General features: G+C 37.5%; 1 protein-coding gene across 12 annotated transcripts in view; it reads right to left on the bottom strand.

The window, feature by feature from the left end:
- The window catches only part of camk2g1 (calcium/calmodulin-dependent protein kinase (CaM kinase) II gamma 1), a 92116-nt gene that overhangs the window by 8252 nt on the left and 69520 nt on the right, over window positions 1–14344 (bottom strand). For 3 of the 12 annotated variants that reach the window (XM_016246351.1, XM_016246355.1, XM_016246358.1), the window contains exons 8-17: window positions 13279–13362; window positions 12627–12721; window positions 9717–9839; window positions 7965–8048; window positions 7806–7848; window positions 7258–7320; window positions 2701–2741; window positions 2250–2336; window positions 868–912; window positions 39–93 (exon numbers count right to left, since the gene is read on the bottom strand). In XM_016246351.1, the coding sequence (XP_016101837.1) occupies window positions 39–93; window positions 868–912; window positions 2250–2336; window positions 2701–2741; window positions 7258–7320; window positions 7806–7848; window positions 7965–8048; window positions 9717–9839; window positions 12627–12721; window positions 13279–13362 (720 nt within the window). The remainder of the gene's footprint in view (window positions 1–38; window positions 94–867; window positions 913–2249; window positions 2337–2700; window positions 2742–7257; window positions 7321–7805; window positions 7849–7964; window positions 8049–9716; window positions 9840–12626; window positions 12722–13278; window positions 13363–14344) is intronic. The other 9 variants (XM_016246352.1, XM_016246359.1, XM_016246353.1 and 6 more) reach the window with 7 other exon arrangements.

Below are 14344 nucleotides of genomic sequence, written 5' to 3'. Positions count from 1 at the left end.
TGGAGGCATGCAGAGAAGAGGAGAGAAGATCTGTGTACCTTTCCTACCTTTCATATCCTCTTCCTCATTGGTGTTACAGCTCTCTGTGGAGCCCTGGGGACAGAAACAGAGGCAGACAAAGAACATACAAGAGAAACCAAACAGGAGACGTGAATAAAAATAGCAATCAATAGCATTAGGTTATAGTCTCTGAAATACCTCCAGAATTAGGAACCTCGCGATTCAACATGTTTTTTGATTCTGAGAATGATTCTAGATAATCATAAGGTAAACATTCATTTAACATAATATTTAACATCAATATATTAAAGTATAACAACAATAAACCCCACAATTAGTCTAATACATCTTAATATTTTTTTCAACAGTGAAGGCTCACAAATATTTAGCAAGTTTTATAATTATTATTATATATCAGGATTATTATTAACTAAAACCAAAGCTATAAAAAACAATACTTGAAATAAGTGTAGTGAAATTGAAATAAAAAACTAAAAACTGAAATCAGATCAGTATTCAGTATAAAAAAAACAACAAACTGAAATAAAAATGAATAAAAACTATATTATTTTGAAAATTATACAAATGACAAAAAAAACAAACAATTGGTCTAACAAAATTTTTAATTAACTATAAAAAATATAATTTAAATATGAATAAAAACTATAATAGTATGTTAATAATACTAAACAAAATACTGATTATTTGGTCCACAAATCTTTTGGGAGTTAATAAAATCAAAACTACATTTGAAAATCCAATAAGGAATTTCAATTGATCAGTCAAGATTTATTTAGAAAATGGTGCAAAAGTGCAATTTGTGAATCGCTCCCCCACCACTATTCCAAATGCTCTTGAAGAATGTACCTTGGGGCCATCGGCAGGGTTGTGCACAACTGTAGTTTGTGGCTCCTGTAAAATTGAACAAGATTTCACATCATGATTAAAGAAGTAATACTCATCCACAACAATCTGGTTAAACACAACATCCTCTAGGAATACACACACACACTTTTAAAGCTGCTGTCTTAGCTAAGACACAAACTGAGGATTTTGAGATCAAGTAAAGAAATAATGATCTAAATAGACTATTACTTTATGTGGAAATGAACACAAGGTCAGGGTTCATGATGAGCTTGAAGAACATTCACAACTCACTACAGAAAACCGACCACACAAGTACACTTATAAAAATAATAAATGGCATGCGTCACGAAGATTTAAAGATGCAGTTTCTCAAATTCAACTGAAATTCTGCTGAAACCGCAGGAATGGAGAATCAGAAGTAAAAACAAAAATCCACCTTGAATGATTATATGCACTATATTTTTCCTCAGATTAACTTTCAGTTTATTCTCACAAATTATATGACCCAATTGAACCCTCAAAAAAAGTGAATATGACACATTTTATTCCAACTTCTGGAACTTCTGTTGCCTTGTATGAATCTGATAGCCCAGTGGTTGCTAGCTGTCCATCAGCACTGTGGAGGCATTTAGAGGCCTCAGGAGGGGTCGGGGGTTAACTTGTGCTCTTAATGGATTGTTTTGGAGGTCCCGGGATGCTCTTTGCACAGCTATTTGGGCAGTCGAGCAAACAAGGCCCATCTGAAGTGTCAATCCACTTTCCTTTTCTTAAACCTTCAGGGGACACTGCTAGTTTCCAACACGGCCAAATGGCTGACAGCTTTCTGTGTGGGACACTGCATCTTTACTCTGACTGGTTTATGCACTCCGACTCAAATAACCTTAAAAATCCATATATCAATGCTATTCTGTATGGTAGCATAAACGATTGGACAAATAACAAAATCTTGTTATTTTTATATTTATACAGTTGACTGTTAAATGTCTCGTTCAATGACTATATTTTGTTTGTACTTGTAATAGCAGTGCGAATACACATACAAAGGCAAACTAAGGACAAGAAGAGTGTAGAAGGACATAAACCAGCAGCTTACAGTCAAGAACAAATCACTCCTAATGACACGTTTATAAAACACCACGATTGTGTGTACCAGATGTGCTTCGAAAGGACATGAGCGCCCCCAAAAAACACATACGGGGAAAAACGACTGGTGACATCTAATGCACAGCAAACTACAGGTCTGAAGTATTTAGTACATGCAAAATGGGTTCAAAAACTTCTGACATGCACCAAACACTACTGCAAACACTTGATCATGTTCTATGGGAAACGGTCAGATGAGTAGGATGGGTTAGAAAGAATGCTGAATGTAGGTGAGGTACCATCGGTGTAGAAGAGGCCGTGTTGCTTTCTTTCATGGCGTTCACTACAGCGCTCACTACACTGTTTTTAGTGTTGTTTGTCTGGGGCTGAAATAGAGAGGACAGATACAACTTTCTTTTCAGAGAGATGACATCACTAGGGACATGATCGGAGCCGATCCTCCTGCGAGTAAACGTTTCACGCTAGTCATGGTAGTTAGAAATCACACAACAGATCAATCGCATACGCCAGAAAGATGACTGTACAAAGTTATCCATCATTCACACAGAAGGTGCCGATTACTAATGGACATTTCATGGAACTTTATATTATTAACAAATGGTGTTTATTTTAAAAGCAGTTAAATGGAAAGCTCTGGTAGAGATTGGAACCTAAGAAGGCTGCTGGAGAGATGAAAACATCTCGATCTCCAGGAGAAAGTAGGTACATAAGGAACATCTCTGGGCTTACCTTGACTCCATCTGCCTTTTTGTTGAGTAAACTTTTGCATGCTGTAGGGAACAGAGAAAGACTAGATTACTACATGCAGCGCGAGTGACAAAACTGACAGAATGCTCACATCTGCACATATTTCAAATAAAACCCCACATAAAATAATTAACAAACTGCTGGCTTGCATTCCGTCATTCATTAGCATACAGGGTTTGGGAGGCAATGCTGACTAGCATCATTTTTCACCACAGGAGACATTTCTCATATATCTATATAAATCAAGTTTAATCCACAGACATATGAAGCTTTGGGAGATGAAGGTAAAAAGTATGTATCTTATAAATAAATAACTTGCTGCAAATTAAAATAATTCAGTTTGGTGAAATTTACTTTAAAGGGGTCATATCTTGAGAAATCCAATTTTCCTTGATCTTTAAGAGAGATCATTGAACAGCTATACTGTATGAAAACGTATTGTGACTTCAAACTCAAACTTCTCAGCAGTGAGAGAAAGATCATTTATTAAAACTCAACCTTAGAAACAAGTAGCTGCAGTTGTCAAAAGTGACAAATGTCACAAAAGTGCCTTGTTTGAGGTTTCTATTTCAAGTAAAAGCAGTTCTGTTTAACTGTCTATTCATCAAAGAATCCAGAAAAAAATGTATCATGGTTTCTACAAAAATATTAAGCAGCGCAGCTGTTTTCAACATTGATAGTAATAAAAAATGTTTCTTGAGCAGCAAATTAGAATGATTTCATGACACTAAAGACTGGAGTAATGACTGATGAAAATTTAGCTTGACCATCACAGGAATAAATTACATTTAAAATTATATTAATATTAAAATTATAATTAATATTTCACAATATTACCAGTTTTACTATAATGTATTTATCAAATAAATGCAACCTTGGTGAGCATACAAGCATTTCTAAAACATCTAAATAATATTCACCCATCTCAACCTTTTCATCATTAGTATATTCATAAATGCATACAAAATCAGTAAGTGCAGCGAAGTGCTGTTTCTCACTTCACATTTGAGGGAGTGTTTCATAAAGCAACAGATGCAAAAGAAAACACAATTCCTTCTTAATTTTAATGATGAGTGTGCGTGGGGAATTATGCTAAAATTACCTAAATTATGACCGTTTTGTTGTCAGAGAGAAAGAGAAAGAAAACAACACAAAAAAGCTAAAAATGCATGATATAACCCCTTTAAAATGAAATAATTGCATGGACTTAGAATAAATAAGCCCATTTTATTCATTTCACCAATCTGAGAGCAGATAAAGAGAATGAATTTATTCTCCATTTGCGGCTGCAGACATAATGAGGAAAAATCATGCCTAATGAATGCAATTGATTTTTCCTTTAACTGCAACTGTTATTTTTCCCAGAGGGCATGTTGGAGAGGTCTTGAGTCAGTGTAGGGGAAATGGCCCCCAATACACTTCAGGATCCCTCAGAGAACAATCAAATGACTTGAGTAAGGCCTATAAAACCCTCAAAAACAGAAAAAAAAACTAAAAACCCAGGTTTCAAATGCAGTATTCCTGTTAAGCGCCTTACCTTCCATAAACAAATGGGAAGAAAAGATGGCAGGGTTAAGAAGAAAACAAAAACCATTTAGTAGCAGAGAGGACAAGCTGGACGATAGCAGGCATTCTTTGCATTGCAGGCCTGCTTTCATGCTTCACTAATCATGAGGTGAGAGGTGCTGGTGGTGGATGCAATTCACCATACGGTCAGCCATGCAGTGCCAACGGCATTAAACCACAGGTCCCATAATGCAATGCACTGTTGAAGGAGTCATACAGCTAGACCTCAACTCATTACCATTCCATTGTATCTCACATATCTAACTATGTCTCATAGGATTCACAGACTGTGACTGGGAAAGCTGAGCCAGCAGTCTTCCGTTATACCGCTCAACAATCAGATGGATATGGGACCCCAGGACGGCCACACTGCAGTCATACCACTATTAATGCTGAGTGGAAATAAATTATAGAGGGAGGAAGAAATCATTTTCAAACAAGCTCTTAAAGAATGAAGAAAGATTGATGAAATGTCATTACTGGTTATGGGTTAACAACATCTTACGTCCACTGGAGGACTGGCTTTAACAATAACAGAATATAAAGAGTTATAAACACTTACAGTACTAGTTGAAGCCAAGAACTGATGGAGAGCATTGACTGGACGGCTCAAAAGAACATTAAAGGAATATTCCAGGTTAAATGCAACTTTACACTGTGACTTATCCTTCAGTTAGTAAAAAAAAAGAAAGAAAATGTCTACAGTAATCCCCTTCCAATGGGATTTTCTGTGGTAAATGAGGCCACATATGCAGTCCATAGAGCTAAAATCAAGAAATATTTGAATTTTTAGTTCAATTTTGTATCAGAACATCAAAACTTTTGGCAATGTCATTCAAACAATGAGTCGAGAGTGTATTTTCCCAGCGGCATCCAGGTTGCGTACTTTCTTAATGGGGATGCTAATGGATAGCTCTCGACAGGTATGTTAGTGCTCCTGTACCATGTATAGTATGCATACTGCAGAAACATTAAGACAATAACTAACAACCAAAACAACGAAAGCAGTACATTTTAGCAGGTTCAACAAGACAGCGAAGAACTCTTGTTTGGTTTCCATAATCCTGGAGGATCTGAACAGATGCTGCAATTTTTCTTAATTGTTCTCCTTTGACCATTACGTGCATATGAAGTATTCTCACCATGCTGACAGCTGCTCAGACACAGCCCGTTGAAAATGGCAGCTGGCTGACATTTACTGAAACTGACAGACAGATGTCCTCGACTTTGCTAAGAGTGGGACAACTCAATTTGATCAGACAACACAACTGGAACCAGAGATCTCTCCACTTTCTCCTGACTCAGAGACACTGTCAACAGTGTTGTCCATCTGCCCTCCAGAGGGCCTCCTTCCCCGCAGACCACCTGGCGCTTACCGGACCCTTGCGCCGACTACATCGGGTCTGACGACTGGCAGCAAGCCAACCCCGCTCCTGCCCGTTCCGTGTGGTTAAGCCCCTGCGCACTGGGCGAGGGAAGAAGGAAGAGTTGAAAGGAGAGTGGTAGGGCAATGGTGGCTTGGCTAGGCTGCATGGGTCTGCTTTAGCTGACGACACAGAATACAGATCTAAAAACCTCCAAACCTCTTTATTCTGCCTGAGGTGGGCTGAGCACAGACACATGACCGGGGTCCTATATCTTCAGCTAAAGCAGATTTCACTTAAATGCTATGTAATCCAATTGCACAAAACACCAGCTGATCAGCAGGGAAGGAGAGAGCCAAAAAGGGCTGAAGCAATTTAACCGAGAGGGACAGAGCAAGAGAGAGAGAGCGAGAGAGAAGAAAGAGAGTCTAATCAAAGGAGGAGAAGCGACATTTGCTTTTTTTTTTACTCCATGCAGAAGATAATGCATGCCGGCCGATGGGGGGTGGGTGTAGGGGTCTTGTGCTGGCGATCAGTGCTGCAGTATTGATTGGATTGTTTTGCCTAGCGCCGCTGTATGTAAATTGAACTGAGGACAGTTGTGAGACGAAACGAGACGTTGTTTGTTCACACATATAAAAAGAGCCGATCTATGCTGACGCATAAATAAATAAATAGACCTTTTGAAAACTGAACAAAAGACAAAAGCTATAATACTTCAAATTTTGCTATAAGTGTCATTCTCAAAACATGGTAGCAAACACTGATCAGTCAAGAAAAAGATTTCAAATAATTAAGAAATCCCATTCAAAACAAAAGCCCTCCATATAACCGATAACTTTGAATAACAGAAAATAGTTTCACTTTTGAGAATTTTTCTTTAAAAAAAAAGCTTAATTTGCCAGATGCCTAGTACACCACTTCTATGAAATTTACAGTTACAGCTAATAGTGATTTGGCCACCAAACCGAGCAGTTAATTTAATTTGAATTAAATAAATTTTTCACAAGTATAATTTACATTGGATTACATAATTAATTGTAGTCAGATCAGCGTGAGTTGAGATGCTTTATTTAAAAAAAAAAGGTAATAATATAAAATAATACAATATAATAACGAATATTAAATTTAAAAAAAAATAAAATAAAAAAATTGAGAATAACCCATATAGCATTTACATTAATTTCACTGATTAGACCCATATTAAACAACTGAACCTGCACTAATGCTTCTTACATCTTTTAAGGTTAAAAGCTAGCTAGATGAATGTTAAAAGTTACATGGTCATGTAAAAGCAAAGTAGTAATAAAAACATGCTATTCCATAAACTCTTACACATTGCTCAAATGCATGACATGTATGTGAGAGATGGAAATTCAGCAGGCCACTATCCTTTTAAACGTGAGAATATCTCCAAGACTATAATAGCAGAAGTCGTTCATGAGAGTGAAGATCAAATATTTTATGCAAGTGATGGAAAGAGAGGAAGGCTTCTCGTGGGCTGCATGCTGATTGGGGAGAGCAGAGGGAGGGCGGGGGTTTGGAGGCATTGTGGAGGGGGCACGCTGGTCCCCCTGGTGGCGAGGTGAGGAGATGCACTCTCACATACCTTCCTGTGCAAGCGCGGCAGTGCTTGTGGTGGGAGCAGCAGGGCTGGTATGCTGCCGGCCCACTAGTGGACAGAGAGGCGTTGAGTTGGGAGAAGCTATGGAATGGTTTTCAAACCCTCTATTGAACAAATTACCTATGTTTATTACAAGGAATCAAGGTCTAGAATAATAACGACAAACTAAAGCTCTGCTCTATCAAAGACAAAAGAATCACTTGCACAAACCGTAAATATATTCTGTTCAGGAAGTAAACTGATATTAAACTGAAAAGGGGTTTTATTGATGTTCCTTTACTGTTATCCCCAAGTCTCAGAGAAAACCTTAACAGCTCAAAGAAATCGAGATTTGAAGCAGAAAAATCCAAAACTTTATACTCCTGTAATCCAAAGCTCTAGATCCCAAGTGAATTTTCCCTCCATTTAATTACTGAGCCAGCCGTTCGATATCTTTTTACAGTGAAAACTGGAGCAAAACTTCAAGAGGTGGGCGAAGTTCATCCATGACTTTGCACTTTCCTACCTGATCTCAGGAGAATGAGGGAACTCACCTGAGAAGTTTCTAGAAACCAGCATAGTAGTGAGAATGGCTCCCTGAGCAAAGACAGAAAAATAGAGTGTTTAGTCCAAGGCAACAGGACTTTCAGTACTAATTACCAAAGGGAGGAAGACTGGAGTTAGTCTAAGGGCCCTTCAAACCCATCCCGTACCTTGAGTTTTCTGCGGGCATTGAACTTGCGCAAGCACTCCACGGTCTCTTGGCGATGCATCATGGATGCCACTGTGGATCGTTGCTGAAATCAGCAAATGCAAGATGGAGAAAAATATTGCACATCAGCATTATCAACGTATTCACACCAATTAAAGGAATAGTTCACTCAAAAATGAACATTCTTTAATTATTTATCCACCCTCATGTAGTCCTGTATGACTTGCATGGAACACAAAAGAGGATGTCTTAATAATACACTTGTCACTTTTACCATTAAATGAATGGTGAACATTCAGGTTTTAAGAAGAATGCAATAACACCATAAAAGTAGTCCATACAACTTATTCCAAGTTTTCTGAAGTCATACGATAGTCTTATATGAGGAGAAAAGGCTGAAAGAGATATTTAAGTAATTCATTAATAATCTACCCATTGAGTTCTTAAGACCAAGATAAAGACACATTCGTGAATAAATCATTCAACCAGTACATTCAAAATATTTGACTCAAAAGTATGATTCGCTCATTAATCAGACACTGCTATTCTCTAAGAATCAGAAAATAGAGCCGTATGGACCACATTTATGGTGTTGTTGTTTTTTTAGCACTGTACATTAATAGTTAATCTGATAATAATGAATATTTTGCTGATAATTAATCACAATTGTTCTCATTTGAGACATTTCGTTCTACATTTCACCATGACTGGGGGATTTAAACTCCTGAAATCTGGCAACCCCAGGAGTCAACAGAAAATGTTAACAGGAAAAAAAAAATTAAATTCAGGATAAATACCCATTGGGCCAATATTGTAGCCGATTATGCTTAATTAATCGAGAAAATCAGAAATGATGATTAAATGATTAATCGTGCAGGCCTATTGCTTCTGCACTATTTTTGAATCTTAAAAGTTAAATTCCCGATTCATTGTAGTTGCAAAGTAAGGGGCAGCTGGCACTTTACTCAAACGTTCTCCCTTTAGGTTCATCATTCAACCAGTACATTCAAAATATTTGACTCAAAAGTATGATTCGCTCATTAATCAGACACTGCTATTCTCTAAGAATCAGAAAATAGAGCCGTATGGACCACATTTATGGTGTTGTTGTTTTTTTAGCACTGTACATTAATAGTTCATCTGATAATAATGAATATTTTGCTCAGAAATTATAATCGTGATAATTAATCACAATTGTTCTCATTTGAGACATTTCGTTCTACATTTCACCATGACTGGGGGATTTAAACTCCTGAAATCTGGCAACCCCAGGAGTCAACAGAAAATGTTAACAGGAAAAAAAAAAATTAAATTCAGGATAAATACCCATTGGGCCAATATTGCAGCCAATTATGCTTAATTAATCGAGAAAATCAGAAATGATGATTAAATGATTAATCGTGCAGGCCTATTGCTTCTGCACTATTTTTGAATCTTAAAAGTTAAATTCCCGATTCATTGTAGTTGCAAAGTAAGGGGCAGCTGGCACTTTACTCAAACGTTCTCCCTTTAGGTTCCATGGGGGAAAAACAAAGCCATACAGGTTTGTGAGTAAATAATGACAATTTTCATATTGAATGCACTATTCCTTTAAGTACCTTAAGCATCAAAACAAAGACATCAACCTATTATGAGAACACAAAATATGTGAATGTGAAAGCAGCATTTCATATTAAACTTTAAAAGAGCTTAGATTCCCCAATAGATCTTTTTTGTTTGGAGCTTGTGGTAGTCTTAAGCAGAGATAACTTACACAGACCCATGGGTGCTTGAGGGCCTGCTCTGCGGTGATTCTCTTTGCTGGGTTGATGGTCAGCATTTGATTGATGAGGTTCTTGGCCTCGGGGGTGACCGTGTCCCACTCCGGGGAAGGAAACTGTGGGAGCAAGCATCATGAGCGAGTGTTAGATATGAAATCTAAATGCAGGAGAATGCCTAAAGAGCCTTTCACACCACAAGATGTACGGACATACAATACAGAGCGGTCTAAACCGGGGCCTAATGAAATTAAACTTATCACAAGGCAGCGTACAGGATCCAATGAGTCACGGTAATCAGTCCTCCTATTGTCGGCCTATCCGGCACGGCTGGTGCACTTGAAACATGTTGCTTGCGCATTTCACACCTCATGGCTTCATTGCAGCCCATAACTAGAGAAAATTGCAGTTGTAATTAGCCAATAAAAAGCCGTGTCTGTATCTGTGTTGAATGTGTGTCACACCTCCTCTTTCGTACCAGGAGATCTTAATGTGGCCGTAACAAATCCTCTGTCTGTTCCAAGAAAACCTTGGGCAGGTTCCAGGAAGTATAATTTGTTTTGCGCATCAAGCTGCGTTGCATCAGCTAAAACGAGTGTGTGGATTGTACTTAGAAACACTGCAGGTGCTTGCAAGTCCTTACACACACTGATTCAGCTGCGCTTTTGGCTCAGGGCACTGTTAATACATTTCATGGCTGGGGCGTTTTTGCACCGCTGTGTGTTGCTTCAGCAAAGATGGCCATTTAGGATTGCGGAAGGCACATCCAAACGTGAACACATGGCCAGAATGGAGCAGGGACTACTTTACACTATTTACATATGAAAAAAATACAAATAAAGAGAGAAACCAGTCAACAGAAGGAATCATCCAATTAGAATTTAGTAATTAATTAATCAATACTTTTATTTAGCAAATATACATATATTTGGTGTCAGTAAAATGACCGTTAAAACATTTATAAATGTTACAAAATGTTTTTATTTTAAATAAATGTTGTTCTTTTGAACTTTCTATTCATCAAAGAATCCTGAAAAAAAAGTATCACAGTTTTCACTAAATATTAAGCAGCACAACTGTTTATAACGCTGATTATAATAAAAAATATTTCTTGAGCACCAAATCAGCATATTAGAATGATTGCTAAGTGATCATTTCACATTGAAGACTGTAATATAATGGCTAACCCTATTTTAAAATGTAATAGAATTTCATAATTTTACTGTTTTTTTTAACTGTATGTTGATCAGCCTTGGTGAGCATTAGAGACGTCTGTCAAATACATTTTAAAAAATCCTACTGACCCCAAACTTTTGAACGGTATTGTATATAGCATTTTTGCACTGCTTATTCATCATGATTCATCATATAATTTTTTGTCCACTAATTTACAAATACTAAGAGAAAATAATCAAATTAGATTAAAAACCTTTATCTTAGCTCTTTACCAGCACTACCATATTTAATATACTGCCTAAACCAGGGGTCTTAAAAGTTCCTTGTTAAGTTTCCATCCCAAATTAATGCATATTAAGTACAATGAAAATATAATGTACAACTATATGCCTCTGAGCATCAATATTGATTTCAATGGCTTTGCATCATAAGGAAGTATGAAAATACATTAGCATGGAACTATTCACATCTATTTTGAGTGCTCCATATTAAGGTACTACATCCACTGATGGATCACTGACCTAAAACAGGCTAAGACCCCTGATATAAACCATGTTGTGGTTGGAATTTCAGCAAAAAAATTCAACATTGTGAAAAAGGATTTGTCATATTGTCCATCCCTGAGGTGAACTGACCTGGCCTGCCCAACACTGTGACGACCAAAACCATCTAACAGTGTAACATGCATTCAATCCATTTTCACAATAAGGTCAGTTATATCATCTCTTCCCTTTTATTTGTCACATAAAATTTAATGGAGTGAGCATCTCTCTAGGGTAGTCACTCACTCCATGTCATGCCACATACGTCTGAGGGCGTGAGACTGATGCAACAGATGGACAATTCAAAAATCCACACACACATACGCAAACAAACAAGCACATACACTCTGGGCCAAGAGGCAGTTGTTTCTAAGCAAAGCTCATCTCTCTGCAATGCGTCAGGAAGGGCCTGACATAATCAATAACAGTACCAGTAGCTCTAAATCGCACCCAATCAGAAATTAAACAAGCAGTTGGACCACAGTGTGTGTTGCAGAGACCTTGCGACATCTGTTGTAATCAAATAATGCATGAACAATTAAGCAATAAGCTGGAATTTTATTTATTTTATTATGATATGATCATTCATTAAAGGTCGACTAACTCAGAAATAAAAAAATAAAAGAATAAAAATTTATTTTATTATATAAAATAAATAAAAATCCAGCTCATTGGTTAATTGTTATAGCATTTGATTATTTTATTTTATTTTGTCTTGTGTCCTCAACCTCTATTATTGCCATCAGTTTAAAACATTTTTTAGACAGCTCTGCTGTTCACAAACGTTCACAGGAAATGTTAACGGTATCCTGCTGGGAAATTCCAGTGATTATCTGAAAGGATGTAGAGGACTTGTAATGTGCGGTCTAAAATTAAACTAGCCTCACTAGACTGATTTATGAAATGGCTTGATGAGTTCACACAGACTTGACTAATTAGAAACACCCAAAAATATGATTTTAAGGTTCAACATTGCTCCAAAAATATATGCAAATTTGACAGAAATGTGTCCAGAGGAAATATGGAAGGCAAAGAGTTTATACACTCCTAGTGAATGCCTCGGTTGAAAGACTTGATGGTGCATTCAAAGACCAATCAGATGAAGGAGGTTTTAGAGCAGCTGGAAAGAACTCTTACAGACAGAGACAGTTAGAGAGAGTGGCTCCATCGAAGGACAGATGTACTTACATCATAGGCTCCAGCCTTGATCTGCTGGTATAACTTGTGTTGATCTTCATCCCAAAATGGAGGATAGCCCACTAATAGAATGTACAAGATTACACCTGTGAAAGAAAGACAGAAAGAGAAAAGTACTCTGATTGGCTGAAAGAAAGAATATTAGATTTGGATTGACTGACAGAAATTCTGAAGTGTTTAATAATTTTCTGCATCTCCATGTTGATTGCATATATATATATATATATGTGTGTGTGTGTGTGTGTGTGTGTGTGTGTGTGTAACAACAAATCATTAAAGTATTAGTACAAGTAAAATTAAGTATGATGCTTGCTGAGGAACCACATATTTAAGTCCTAATCATTTTACACAAAAACCCAACCCTGTTGACTAGTACCTAATAATCACTGCCTTGTTACCTTCATGTGTAATTTAAGTAGTTAAATCATTATTTACTTAAAAAAACATGTATTAAGATTGTGTTGACAAACGGGTCTACCGTGCATTTACACCATATTTTCTGCTGAGTTCAGCATGCGACGTGCAGCAAAAACAGGCTAGGTGCCAAAACTTGTGCAGTATGAATACTGCAACCTGTTAATATAGGAAGCAGAATGAATATGCAAGAGGTCTAATCAGATTAAGGACCCTGTTGAAAACTCACCACAGGCCCATATGTCCACAGGTTTACCGTAGGGATCCTTCCTCAATACCTCTGGAGACAGGTAGCCAGGTGTGCCGGCAAAACCTGTGATAAAAACAGGTTGGAAAGTGACCATTCTGCACTCTGAGAATAAGGTAAAGTGGATTCAAACTGCAGGCACCTGTAGGCAATGTAACTCAGCCAATTAATATTCACTGAAATGCTAATAATTCCAAGCAGGTGTGTGTGTGTGTGTGGATAGTTTGATAGATGAATTTTTCCATACGCCAGAACCATTCAGAGGCAAAATGGTGACGTGCCAAGATGGCTGCCTCCCTCCAGCACTGGCAAGACTGAAGCGGGCTGGAAATAGCTGGATTTTAAACAGCTGTGGTAACATAATCTTGAGCTGTCCAATCATACAGCTTGTATACAGCAATTATTCCACCCACATGGCTTTGCTCATCACAAAGCTCAGCATACTTCAGTCAAAACATGATGGTTACCCATTTATAAAAAAAAAAGCTGTACTGTTACTTGATTTGCACTAAAGCACCAGCTACCTCACTCCAGCAGAAATAACCAGCCTCCAGTAGGGGGCCACAAGGCCCGAGAGAATCCTACCTGATGGTTTTATCCAGTAGAGGCAGCTATGAAGGGGCATTTTTCATAGCTAAAGGGTCTTTCACACACTGACAGGAATGATGTGTGAAAGCTAAACATGAAATGGGCTAGGATTGGCATTTAGCACGGCCTGAAAATAAGCCTTTACAGCCATTCCAACCCATTTCAGACGGGAGGTTAATGGAGCGGGAAATGTTGCAAAATCCTTTTAAGATAAACTGAAAGAACATTACAAGAGGGAATCAGCACAGTTGTGTGGGGGAAAATCCTCACTAATTTAGGAAATCCTGTCAAATCTAAAGCAACAGTAGTAAAAATGTATATGAAAAGTATTCATAAATGGGCAAAATCATTTTTTAATTAGTGATGAATGCTAGGGCCACACAGCAATGCCCTAGCAACCACTCACTACATCCTTTAAATCTAAAGACCTCTAAAAGTGGTAGGGAAAAGGTTTGGGTAG

Source organism: Sinocyclocheilus grahami, unplaced genomic scaffold, assembly GCF_001515645.1.
Source record: "Sinocyclocheilus grahami isolate Dianchi unplaced genomic scaffold, SAMN03320097.WGS_v1.1 scaffold794.1, whole genome shotgun sequence".
In the NCBI taxonomy this organism is placed as follows: Eukaryota; Metazoa; Chordata; class Actinopteri; order Cypriniformes; family Cyprinidae; genus Sinocyclocheilus; species Sinocyclocheilus grahami.
Note: the sequence above shows the minus strand (reverse complement) of the source record. Positions and strands in the feature narration are given on the sequence as shown.